At 47.1% G+C, this 13214-nt stretch overlaps 2 protein-coding genes across 3 annotated transcripts in view; both read left to right on the forward strand.

The window, feature by feature from the left end:
• Usp4 (ubiquitin specific peptidase 4) overlaps positions 1-5450 on the forward strand; it is a 34978-nt gene extending 29528 nt beyond the window's left edge. For both annotated transcript variants that reach the window (XM_028886975.1, XM_037207922.1), the window contains 4 exons: positions 652-801; positions 2101-2204; positions 4040-4128; positions 4776-5450. In XM_028886975.1, the coding sequence (XP_028742808.1) occupies positions 652-801; positions 2101-2204; positions 4040-4128; positions 4776-4937 (505 nt within the window). In that variant the 3' untranslated portion in view covers positions 4938-5450. The remainder of the gene's footprint in view (positions 1-651; positions 802-2100; positions 2205-4039; positions 4129-4775) is intronic.
• A 102-nt stretch (positions 5451-5552) lies between these two features.
• C7H3orf62 (chromosome 7 C3orf62 homolog) lies at positions 5553-11516 on the forward strand. Its single transcript, XM_037207923.1, has 4 exons — positions 5553-6098; positions 6425-6829; positions 8692-8783; positions 11015-11516. The coding sequence occupies exons 1-4, from the start codon at positions 5800-5802 to the stop codon at positions 11278-11280; spliced, it is 1062 nt and encodes a 353-aa protein (XP_037063818.1). The 5' UTR covers positions 5553-5799; the 3' UTR covers positions 11281-11516.
• Positions 11517-13214: the final 1698 nt, after the last annotated feature.

The raw sequence follows: 13214 nt of genomic DNA on the forward strand, positions 1-13214 counted from the left end.
ATAGGCCATAAAGTCTTAGGGTTGCTGGGACCATCTGTGTGCACAGAAACCCCTTACTATACTTGGAGAGGTCATCTTTTTGCATAGCCAGACCTATAATACATTAGTTTTTTGTTTGTTCTGAGTGCTGGGATTAAAGGAGTGTGCCCCCAACACCCAGCCTATAATATATTTGTGTGTGTGTGGACTGTGTTTTCTGGACTAAAAAAGCCATTGTTCTGTTGCCTTGCTTGTAAGAACTAGGGTTGACGGGTTCAATTCCCAGCACCCACATGGCAGCTCCCAACTGCCTGTAACTACAGTTCCAGGGAACCCGACCCTCATGCAGACATGAATGCAGACGAAACACCAATGCTAAAATTACTTTTTTTTTTTTTTTTTTTTGTCCAGAAGGGTTTCTCTGTGTATTAGTCCTGGCTGTCCTCACTCTGTAGACCAGGCTGGCCTTGAACTCACAGAGAACTGCCTGCCTCTGCCTCTCGAGTGCTGGGATTAAAGGAGTGCACCATTAAACCCAGCAGAGAAAATTCTTTAAAAAAAAAAAAGAACTAGAGTTGAGTCCTGTCTGAAAGGATAGCTCTTGTGACAGAGTGGCTGTGTCCCCACATAAGCACGCAGGTGACTTCCTGCTCCCTTATCTGTTCTCCTCAGGTACTGCCCTACCTGTAAGAAGCACCAACAGGCAACAAAGAAGTTTGACTTGTGGTCTCTGCCCAAGATCCTGGTGGTTCATCTCAAACGCTTCTCCTATAACAGATACTGGCGGGATAAGCTCGACACGGTCGTGGAGTTCCCGGTCAGGTGCGTCAGCAAGCGCACTGCTGGACGTGGGCGGGGTCCTGTGCTGCTCGGGTGAGGTGCGGGAGTTCAGTTGGTATTACTTATGGAGGCATCCTTCCTCCCCCACTAACGGGGAAAATCCCTATGAGAACAGTCCCGAGGATTGTCTGTGCCACTGCTGGTCCTGGGGCCCGCTTGGCTGGTCCATCATTGGTGTCAGAACCTGGCCTCAGCCAGGACAGCACAGGCTGGGTGCTGCTTCTCACTAACAGGGACGTGGTGGCCAGAGTAGCCTACCCGAGGGAAGGGGTCCTTAGATGAGTTTGGTTGTGCATGCTTGTAATCCTTGGCTGAGGCAGGAGGATCATTGATTGCAAATTCAAGGCCACCCTGGTAGTTAAAAATTCTTTTACCTTTTTTTTCCTGTTGTTTTTGTTTTTTCCAGACAGGGTTTCTCTGTATAGTCCTGGCTGTCCTGAAACTCACTCTGTAGATCAGGCTGGCCTCGAACTCACAGAGAAACGCCTGTCTCTGCCTCCCAAGTGCTGAGATTAAAGCATGTGCCACCACCGCCTCACTTTTACCTTTTTTGTATTTTTGAAAATTTCAAAGTGGACCACTGAGACAGCTCAGCGAGTAGAAGCACTTGCCACACAAGCCTGATGGCCTTGGTAGAAGGAGAGAACCAATTCTTTTTTTTTTCTTCTTCTTCTTCTTTTTTGTTTTTCTTTGAGACAGGGTTTCTCTGTGTAGCTTTGCACCTTTCCTGGATCTTGCTCTGTAGACCAGGCTGGCCTTGAACTCACAGAGATCCACCTGCCTCTGCCTCCCGAGTGCTGGGATTAAAGGTGTGAACCACCACTGCCCGGTGAGAACCAATTCTTAAAAGCTATCCTCAGTCCTTCATACCTGTGATGTGGCATTAATGGCCACGCTCAGTACTCACTCAAACACATCATACAAATAAATACACAATAATAATAACAAAGAATTTCAAATAGAGTAAAGCTTCCTGGGGCCTGTTCTGACATTTAAAGGATTACAGCCGTGGGTGGCTGTAATTCTGTTAGTAACAGCCCCCCACTCAGGAACTGAGGCCCTCGTAGGCATCTCTTTACCCTCCTGAAACCTACATGGTGTGGGAACACCACACCTTGGATCTCTCCCAGTTCCTGGTCTGACAAATGGTCAGTCACTCCGCCCTGGTCTGTTTCTTCTCCCATAGTTAGAGTGTTTCTGTATACTCTGCTCTGTTGGATGGAAGGGGTCGTTGGGTTACAGACTTTAACATATTTGTGGGCTATTATGTTTTTTACTCAGAGCTCTGAACATGTCCGAGTTTGTCTGTGACCGGTCAGCAAGACCTTATGTTTATGACCTAATTGCTGTGTCCAATCACTATGGAGCCATGGGGGTGGGTCACTGTAAGTATTGGCATCTGCTTCCTTCCACCAAGGAAGTGCCCTCCTGGTGTTCTCTCAGCCTCTTCCTTGATGCCAGGCACTGCCATAAGCCCCTGGCTTGTTTATGGTCTCGGGGCTGTGGGCTTTCTCAGTCTCTCCTCCCTCCTACCCCCTTCCTTTCTCCTTTCTAAATTTTCATATTCTTTAATTCAGTAGTGCTAACTTTGTGAGAGGTTTTGTTTTTTGTCAAGACAGTTCCACTGATTAGCTGATGCTGGCCTGGGACTCATCATGTAGTCCAGCCAGGGTGTCTAGGGCTCCTGGCAGTCCTTCGGTTGGCCGTAGCCTCTCACCGTGCCTCTGGATCACCTGACAAAACCATTTGCCTTTGTTTATTTTCATTTTTCAAGTAAGGCTTTCTCTTGTGTGCAGCCCAGGCTGTCCTGGGACTAGCTGTGTAGATTGTAGACCAGGCTGGCCTCCAACTCAGAAATCTGCCTGCCTCTGCCTCCCAAGTGCTGGAGTATAAAGGTGTGGGCCACCGAACCGACTCACTGACCTTTTCTAACAGTGGTGTTAGTAACAGCATTTGGGAGCACAGCTGTTGAGGGCCTTGATCAGAGAGTAGTTAGCCATTTCCCAAAGACTAATGGAGAAGACGACATAAAATCCGTGTCATTACAGAAGTAGTACCCCAGCCCTGCAAAATCAAGAAGCAGAGAAAATACAAGGGGCGCAGAGCCCTGGAGCGAGAGATGCCAAACTTAGTCCACTTTTGGTTCGGTTTGGTTTTGAGACAGGAGCTCACTGTATAGCCCAGGCTGGCTTGTAACTTGCCCAGTAGCCCTTGATGGCCTTCAGCTCCTGTCCTTTCCACCCTCCTGTTTACGTGCTGAGATGATGCATGTACACTACCATACCCAGCAAAAAGTAGTCATTTCTTTCTTTTGCCTTATTTCCCAGAATTTCTGACATTTAAGTTCACTTTAATGGAAACCTTTTTGTGTTTTTTGTTGAGATGAGATCTTACTATGTGGCTCTGGCTGTCAGAATCCTTAAATTAATCCTTAGCTTAGACTTCCACCTGCGTTTCAGTTACAGCTGTTCCAGTTTTCTCTGTGGCTCTGGATTCTACTCATGACCATTTTTGTTTGATGGAAATCTCAGGCAAGTGCTCTGTCATTGCACTGTCTCCAGCTTGATCACAGCCATTAACTGGACACTGGGCAGCTGGAGAGATACTCAAGAGTGGAGAACCCTGCTCTTCCAGAGGAAGAGTTCAGTTCCCAGCATCATGTCAGGTGGCTCACAGTTGCCTGTACCTCCAGTTCCAGGGAGCACAGCACCGCCTTATGGGCACCTGGCACCTGTGCTCATACCCACCACCCTCACGTAATGAAATCACAGATCTTTATTAAAAAGTAGACAAAGCTGGGTGTGGTAGCGCACACCTTTAATCCCAGCACTCAGGAGGCAGAGGCAGGTGAATCTCTGAGTTTAAGGCCAGCCTGGGCTACAGAGTTGAGTTCCTGGACAGCCAGGGCTACCCAGAGAAATAAACAAAAGTATTGTTACTTATATGTATGTACATACTAGTTGTTACATGATTTGGTGGTGGTAGTTTTTCTGTTTGAGACATGGTCTCATTATACAACCCTGCCTAGACTCGGCCAAGTTGGCCTTGTACTAGGGATAGTACCCTTGTCTCTGCTTCACACTGGTTATACATTATTCGTCATTTTAGTGTTAATATTTTTGGGTATGAACTTGTGCTTGTGTTTAATGCTAGCCTAATAAAATAATCAGATTAATTTTTTCCGGTGGCCATTAGAGTGTTTTTGTTTGTAACTTGGCAGACACTGCATATGCGAAGAACAAACTGAATGGGAAATGGTATTACTTTGATGATAGCAATGTGTCCCTGGCTTCTGAGGATCAGATAGTGGTGAGTACCCTGCCCAGGCACCTACTTCTCCCCGTTATCCTATCAAGTAAAATCCAGAAAGGTCCTCTTAGGCGAGATGGTTACTTCATTAGCTGGAGAGGCTCTGGGTGGAGTTAATGGACTGCTGTCATTCTAGATCTTTCCTAATGGAGAAGCTCAGTTTTCCTTGAGGTACTGTATCATAGTATCCCTGCATTTCCCCACAGCCATGGCAGGGTCATCAGGGGGCAGCTAGGAAAGGCCTTTATGGCTGCTCCTGGGTGTGGGTATGCGAGACAAGATGTCGGATTCCTGAAAGTGCTTGTTTATTGAGATTGTGCCTTCCTATATATTACTGACTATAAACTCATTTTCTATGTTAGGCTAGCCTCAAGCTTAAGGTAGTTCTCCTGCCTCTGCTTCCTGGGTGCTGGGACAGGTGTGTGTACCACATCCAGTTTAAGATTGATTTTTTTGAAACAGGGTTTCACTCTGAAGCCTAGGCTGGCTTTGAACTTGGAAAAAAATCCTCTTCTCTTAGGCTCTTCCTCCCTTTGCTGGGATTCTAGGCAAGAGCCATGATGAGTTTAGTAGTGTAACAGTGCAGAAGAGGTGGGGACCAGCGAGCTCGTTCCCAGTGATGGACCCCGCCCCTTCCTGTGTTTTAGACGAAAGCTGCCTACGTGTTGTTCTATCAGCGTCGGGATGAGGAATGCCACAGTGCGGCTCCGCTCACCAGTTTCCCGGGTGCTTCGGACGGAGGGACGAGACTGGGCAGCTCACAGCAGGGCTTGGCGGACGACGAGGCTTCCAACATGGACACCAACTGATGCTGATTCAATGACTGCCACCACACAGCACCGATGTCACCCCAGGAGAATGTCTCTGGAACTCTTGAAGACTGCTCATGTCAATCTAAAAACCAGATGAGGAAATGACCTTCTTTTATGAGAAGAGGAAAAAGAAAAAAAAACAAAAACAAAAACAAAAGACCCTGCTCTCTCAGAAGGGTTATGTTAAGAGGCTGAATTATTTTTTCTTTTAAACAGGTGGTGATATAAAACGTGTGGAGATGGAATGTGGGGTGGGATTTGGTGCGCAGTGGTGTGTGTCTCATGGATTCCAAAGAATGGAGAGGAACACCCTGTAATTGCGTATGGTGCAGCCATGAAGAACCATGCAGGGCTGCTCCGAACTCCTGGGTTTTGGGTTCTGGTGCCCACACTGGTCACCCCAGTAGTCTGGCCACAGTAAACCAAGCCTCCAGTAAAGTTGATGTTGTCCTCGAGTTCTTTGCTGTTCACTGAGATGGGTTTATAGTTTATAAACATTAGCCACCGGAACCGTTTCTAGTCTCTGTTCTCTCAGAATTTCCCGGTTATTGGGGGTCTTGTTTTCAGTTTCTCATGGAACCTTGAAGTTCTGACTCCACTGCCCTCGATAAACAGACAGATTCTATGTGGAACTTTTAGTAGCTCTCCCTCAAAATAGGTCCATGCGTAAAACGGAGCAGTGTGGCATTGTTGTCCGTGTTGGCCTCAGAAGAACACGGTCAGGTCTTCAAACACTCTAGTTAATGAGGTTTAAGAAAATACTTTTTCTGACCCGGTGGTGGCGCATGCCTTTAATCTTAGCCCTCGGGAGGCAGAGGCAGGCGGATCTCTGAGTTCGAGGCCAGCCTGGTCTGCAGAGATGCAGGACAGCCAGGGCTGCACAGGGAACCCTGTCTCGGGACACAACCCCGCGCCCGCCCGCCCTGCCCCCAGTACGTTTTCGGTGATAGATCTTTCCAGACCCGATTCCCTCCCTGATGCTGCCCGGTCACCCCCCCAGGCGCGTTCCTCATTGCTCCCTGTCCCTCGGGCCTTGGCTGCCCTGTGGTCATGTGAGGCTCCACCGACCTTTAACCCAGTCCGTGAGGGTTGGCGTCGCCGGTCTGGGCACGTGAGCGAGCCAGTGACCGTTGGGCACTGGTGTGCGGCCACGGCTGGGTGAGGACGACGCAGCGGGGGCCCTGCCTCCCTAAACTGGCCATAGTTTGGGGACCCAGACAACAACTGGGTCGCAGTAGGGGGCGGTGGGAAAGGCCTGGCCGGCTCCAGCTGAGGGAGCCCCGGGGGGTGGGGCGGCGCGACCCGGGCCTCTCCCTGCGACCTGGGGTCCTCTGAGAATGGCGGGCAAACGGAGGAGGATGTGGTGTAAGGGTAGAGCAAACTCGCAATCGGGGTTGAATCTCAGCCTTTGTATAGCGTCACTGTCGCCGCGTTGCTCTGTGTGTTTCCAATTATTAAATAATAAAAGGCGTGGTCGCTTTTAGGGAGATGTCTGAGAAACTGCGAAGATGCAGGAAGGAGCTGACTGCAGCCATAGACCGAGCCTTTGAAGGAGTCAGGCATTCCCAGGAGTGTGCAGGCCCGCAGAGGCCGGACGCCTCGTCCTCGCTCGCCTCCCTGCCGGTGCACAGACTGCCCTGCAGAAACCCACTGGCTGCTTGCTCCTCGGCTGCCCCCTGCGCTGGTGCCTCGTGTTCTCCTGAGAATGAGAATCCCGTCTTTGCGCCACACCATGTCCCAGTTAATACAAAACCCCTTCCTTTATACCCCAAAAGAAAACCTCTGACCAGCAAGGAAAATGTGTTGATGCACCCTTCCATTTTGGCACGTGAAAGACAGTTTTGGAGAGCCGCGGGAGATGGGGAAAACTGGAGAAAAGAAAGTTTAAGGTGATTCTAATTCGATAGCTTAATAGCATCAATTAGGAAGAATTGTTTCTTAAAAAGGTTGAACGTCACGGATTTGATTCATTACTAAGTTAGCCTTCTCTTGGAAGTGCTAAGAATGTACAGGAAATGATGTTCATCAGAATCTGACCCAACAGACAGTTATGTTTTGTTGTGTTGGGTTAAAAGGGTGGTTGATAACCCTAGATATCCAAACACTCATGAAAGCCAAAGGGTGATCAGCGTTAAACAATTATTTTTAAATTTGTGGGTGGTGGTGAGGATTGAACCAAAGGCCTCATGCCAGGCAAACATTCGACCACTGATCTACAAGCCTTAGCAATGTTTTCCTTATACTTTGAGGGTTTTCCTAATTTGTATTTTATACGTGTGGATGTTTTGCCTGCAAGCATGTCTGTATGTACCACATGCATTCCCCCAGTGCCTGCAGAGGCCAGAAAGCTACGGCATTGTATCCCCTGGAACGAGAGTTACTGACAGTGAGCTGCCATGTAGGTGCTGTGTATATCCGGAAGAGCAGACAGCGCTCTTAACTGATGAGCATCGCCAGCCGATCTAAAAAAGATTTTTTTCTATTTTTTAAAAATGTTTAGTATGTAGATGCTTGTATGTGGTTTGAGTGTAGGCACAGGTATGCCACAGTGTGCCTATGGAAGTCAAGGGAAAAACTTGAGGAGCTGATTCTCCAACTCAAGTTGTCACGCTTCCATTTGCATTACTGAGTCATTTTGCCAGCCTATTTTTGTTTTTAAGACAGTCAAGTAGACCATCTGGCTTTCCGCTCCTGTGTACTGAGGGTGACTTTGAACTCAGATCTCTGAAGTCCCAAATGCAGGTATTACAGGCATGAGCTACCAGTCCTCAGTGATCTGATCTAAACCCAAACACAACCTCGGGCTGCAGAAACAGTCTTCTTTACCTTCCTTTGCCCACACTCAGATCCATGGCTAGGCCCTGCTTCCTGGTTTATCTTTATCTTTGTTTCAGCCAGGCTGTGGAGGCAAAGCCAGGCGGATCTCTGTGAGTTTGAGGCCAGCATGGTCTACAGAGCGAGATCTAGGACAGCCAGGGGCACACAGAGAAATTTGGTCTAGAAAAACCAAACCAAAATGACTTTTGACTATCTCCTTTAGACCTACTAAGTAACTACAAACTGCCTCACCCCAGGTACCTTGACTTAGAGCTGAGCTGATTGTATGTGATATGAGTTAGCTGTGTGGCCATCTTGCCTATCCCAAAGTTAAGGAATTGAGAAGCCATTTAACTGCAAATATATGTGATGGTTTCATAAACATTAATGCAGCCTGTCATAGAATGGGTCATTATGATGTTGCTATTGGTTTACACTGATTTAGTTAGCAGTTTCTGGTTATTCTCATAGCATAAAAAGTAGTCACCAGTAAATTTTAGTCTTAGCTGGGCATGGTGGCATGTCCTGAATTCCAAGCGCTCAAGAGCTAGAAGCAGGGGGATCTCTGAATTCAAGGCGACCCCAGTTTACATATTAAGTTCCAGGCCAGCCAGGGCTACATAGTGAGACTGTGTCTTAAAACAACAGGAGCTGGAGAGATGACTCAGAGGTTAAAAGCATTGGCTGTTCTTCTAGAGGTCCTGAGTTCAATTCCCAGCAACCACATGGTGGCTCACAACCATCTATAATGAGATCTGGTCCCCCTTCTGGCCTGTGCAGACAGCACACTATACATAATAAATCTTAAAAACAAAAACAACAAGAAACCAACCCAGTTGCATTTTAGATTATCTGAAGTTTTTTAATTATTTCCTGAAAGAATGTCTAATTCCCCATCTTCTTCCCCCTCCTCCACATCTAATCTGGACTGCAGGAAGGATATGGAGAGAGACTTAAAAGTTGACCCAAATATGCTGCTCAGCAGTTCTAGCCAAGAGGTCACAAAGGATCTGCTCGATATGATTGGTGAGTAGAGAGCTGGGCCATCCTTGGTCCTTCACAAAGGCCAGGAGTCCACACATCTCATTTGGTAAATTTAGTTTGCTCACAGCAGACTCTGTAGAGAACAGTGAAATACTACTCCTTTCCTCAATGAACAGCTAACCTTGTGAGGTCACAGGTCAAACAGATCATTACCTAAGTATCTCCTAAGGAACTGGGGTCCCTGAAGGAAGAGATAACAGCCTCCAAGCCTTAGTGCTTGAATGTAGAGCTGAAGGAAATGGGGTACAGGCCTAAGGAAGGAGAAAGAATAAATTCCACCCAGAGTGGGAAACACAATAGTGGAAGAAATCTTTCTTGTAGCTGAGTGGAGTAGCACCTACTTTAATCTCAGCACTTGAAAGGCAGAGGCAGGCAGATTTGTATGAATCTGAGGCCAGCCATGGCTGCAGAATGAGACACTGTCGGAAAGAATAAAATGCCATCTCTCTCTGGAAGTAGCCACTTAGCATAGTCCTATATGTCCCGTTAGTTTTCCTTTTCAAATCTTTTTATTATTTTAGTTATGCATATGGCTTTGTGTATCTTAAGTGTGGGTATGTGCATATGAGTGTGGGTCCCCTCAAAGGCCTCCCTCTGGGGCTAGAATTACAGGTGGTTGTGAGTCACCAGGCATGGGTACCAGGAACTAAACCTGGGTCCTTTGCAAGAGCAGTAAGTTCTTTTAACTGCTGAGGCATCTCTTCCATTTTTTTCTTTCTTTCTCTCTCTTTTTGTGTGTGTGTGTGTGTGTGTGTGTGTGTGTGTTTTCAAGACAAGGTTTTTAGTTGTAGCTTTGGAGCTCTGTAGATCAGGCTGGCCTTGAACTCACAGAGATCCACCTGCCTCTGCCTCCCAAGTGCTGGGATTAAAGGTGTGTGCCACCACGACCCAGCTCCATTTTTCTTTAAAAAAAATTTTTTTTATTAATCTAGGCACAATTTAAAGATTATGTGTATGAGTGTTTTGCCTGCATTTATATATGTGCACCATGTGTATATGCCTTGTGCCCAGAGGCCAGAAGAGGGTGTTAGCATTCCCTGGAACTGGAATTTCAGAGTTGTGAGCCACCATGTGGGTGCTGGGGACCAAACCGTGTCTTTCTTCTACAAGAACAGCAAGTCCTCTTAACAACTGAGCTATCTCTTCCAGCACCTACCCACCTCACCCCATTTTTGTTATTTTTGTTTGTTTTGGAGACTCCCTAGGGGCTATGCTAAGCTTTTTCTTTTTCAGACTCTGGCTGGGTAGGCCAGGCTGATCTCAAACTTGTAATCTTTCTGCTTAACCCTTCTGAGTACTGGGATAATATGCATGTACCACCATACCCAGCAGTTAGACGTTTATCCTACATACATTCTGTATCTGTATTTTCTCTGAACTGTGTGTCCTATTTCTAAATAAGTCCTATTGCACAGTGGACCAGCAGCTCCTGGTTAAGGGCAACATAGCCTCAGGCATTGCCAGAAACTGTTGACTGGAAGAATCTCCAGGTTAGAAAGGACTTGAGGGAGAGCTAATGAAGAATGGTACTCAAGTTGGCCCCCAAACCTCTCTGGAACTTTGGAGGACTGACTGTCCTCTAGCCCCAGGCGATAAACTGAAGTCATCGCGACTTCTGCCCATCACCAGTCAGTGTTCTGATTACACTAAAGACCCTGCTTTTCAGACCATCTTGTCATCCCCACAAGTCAGGGAGTTCTGGGAGCCTGAACCAGCATGTTCCATTCATACCATCCTTGGGAATGGAGGATAATCAGGCTGGATGAATTGTGGGGTGTAAAAGGAAGGTACCAGGCCCCCTCACACTGCTGCTCACTTGCATGTGGGGGACAGGACACACCCAAGTTCTACACAGCCTCTGAAATGCTCACCATTTATGGTTTGTGTCGTCTTGCTTGCTAGCTTGTGGTAGTAGGCATCGAGCTATACCAAGGTTCTTTTATGAGTTACATTAGTTTTTTTGCTTTGTTTTTCGAGACAGGGTTTCCCTGCGTGGCTTTGCGCCTTTCCTGGAACTCACTTGGTAGCCCAGGTTGGCCTCGAACTCAGAGATCCGCCTGGCTCTGCCTCCCGAGTGCTGGGGTTAAAGGCGTGCGCCACCACCGCCCGGCTGAGTTACATTAGTTTTATGGTTTTTAACTTATGCCTGAAATGTTCTCAGAAATGTCTATAAAGAACTATAAAGCTAAATGTCCTTTTGTTGTTGTTTTAAGACCATACAAGTATCCGAACTATTGAAGAACTGGCTGGAAAACTAGAATTTGAAAACGAATTGAATCGTGTGTGTGGACGCTGCCAAGATTCACCCCTCAAGGAGGAGGCCTGGGCCCTGCTTGTGGACGAGAGCCCTCGGAAGGCTTTGGATGCTGACCCTGGTAGCCTCAAGCAGGCTTTTGATGACCAAAATATTGTTGAGACTGTTCTGGACCTGGAGGAGGACTACAACTTGATGACCTCTTTTAAATACCAAATAGAGTAAGGAGAGTTGATTGTCAGCAGCCCCAATGGTTATCAGAAGCCAGTCTTGACCAGGGGTTGGCAGATCCTGAATTGCCACATCCTGTTTAGTTCCTGCAGAATCCCAGAGCTGAGAGCCTGGGCTTTAATATTCTGTTATTTTGAAATGTTTGGAGTTTTTTTGACTTGACATTTTTAAAGTGTGTTTTTGGTTGGTGTTCACTATATACAATACAAATCTTGGTAGCTTGTGCCTCTGCTCTTTCTCCTCATATTCTTTTATACATATCCCTGGAACAGTATGGGAACTGTAACCAGGATGGATCTGTCACCTGAGATTAGCCCACCACAGGTCAGCTCAGTTCAGAAGAGTCAGGCTCAAACTGAAGTTTGGCTTTGGCCCTCTGCTGTGTATTATGCTTTCCTCACACACTTTGCACACAGCGATCCCTGTTTCCTGTGTCCATGTTTTCTTCATGTCCTAATTTACCTCCCTTAATTCCCTATTCCTACCCTACCCAGGGCAATGCCTCTCTGTGCAGATCTGCTTGAATCAGTTTCTGGTAGGATTCCAGGCTGTCTCATTTAGGATCTAATATATCCTCCACAGACATGTGGACCCCTGCTGAGGGCGGCAGGTAGGGGAGTCAGTACAGGTTTACCTATCCATCATCATACCTGAACCATATCATCCCACCATAAGTAGTAGTTCTATAGCAAAGACCATGCTGAGCCAAGACAGAGAAGGGACCAGGCCGTTGCCCTCCTGAGGTCAGCATAGCCAAAAAAAAAAGGGCACAAAAGCACAGTAGCAGGCAAGATGACATGTGGATACCATGTGGTTGCTGGGAATTGAACTCAGGACCTCTGGAAGAGCAACCAGTGCTCCTAACCACTGAGCCACCTCTCCAGCCCTCATTCAATTATTTTAATCTTGGGATTTGGCTCAGTGGTACTCAAATATGCAGTAGCGGCAACATATCACTTATCATTCATGCCATCACCTGGCAATCTCTCAACACACCTAGCCACTTGGTCAAATGAACCCCCGAGATGAGTGTTCACTGGTTCCCATCAGGGATGGTCACTGGCATTGCCTGCCTGAGGCAAGAGAAAAGGAAGTCTAACCTTTAATCCCTGCAGGAGGGAGCGTAGTTAGCAAATGTAGCCTGTGAGTTAGAGGTCAGACTTGGAATGCTCACTTGGCGGCCTCTGCTCAGGTTGTTCTGGATGGAGGGATGTCAGCCTACTTGCTACTCATGTTTATAAAATATGTCTCAAGCCAGCATATTATTTAACTGTATGTGGAAGTGGACTTTATTTTTTTGGTTTTTTTATTTTTATTTTATTTTTGAGAGAGAGAGAGAGTGAGTGCCTGGCTGTCCTAGAACTCCCTATGTAGACCAGGCTGGCTTCTAATTCACAACCATCAGCCTGCCTGTCTCACAAGGGTGTGCACCAGCAGGCCCCGCTGATGCAGAACTGAATCCCTGCCTTACCTCTTACCCCATCTTCACTCTTAAGGATGAACTAGACTCGGTTGCTCTTCTTTTTAAGACTTTTGTTTGTTTGTTTCTGTGTGGCTCTGTCTGTCCTGTAACTTGCTCTGTAGACCAGGCTGGCTTCAAACTAGAGATCTGCCTGCTGGGATTAATTAGTTAATTAATCCCAAGTGCTGGGATTAAAGGCAAGTGCCAACACCAGCCAGCCAGACGTACTCTTATCTAAAAACTAAAGAAAAGCTGTAAATGTAGAGAGGAGAAACCTGTAGACCTGACAAATCAGGAGACTTCTCATCACCAGCAATGCCGTGTGGACGTTAGAACAAGGACCACAGGTGATGGTGGTGCATCCCAGTACTCACAGAACTTAGGAGACCAAGGCAGGAGAATGGCAAGTTCAGAGACCAGCCTGGTTTATATAGTGAGGCCCTTTCTCAAAAAGTGAAAAGGAGTA

The sequence above is a fragment of the Peromyscus leucopus genome, chromosome 7, assembly GCF_004664715.2.
Source record: "Peromyscus leucopus breed LL Stock chromosome 7, UCI_PerLeu_2.1, whole genome shotgun sequence".
Taxonomy (NCBI): Eukaryota; Metazoa; Chordata; class Mammalia; order Rodentia; family Cricetidae; genus Peromyscus; species Peromyscus leucopus.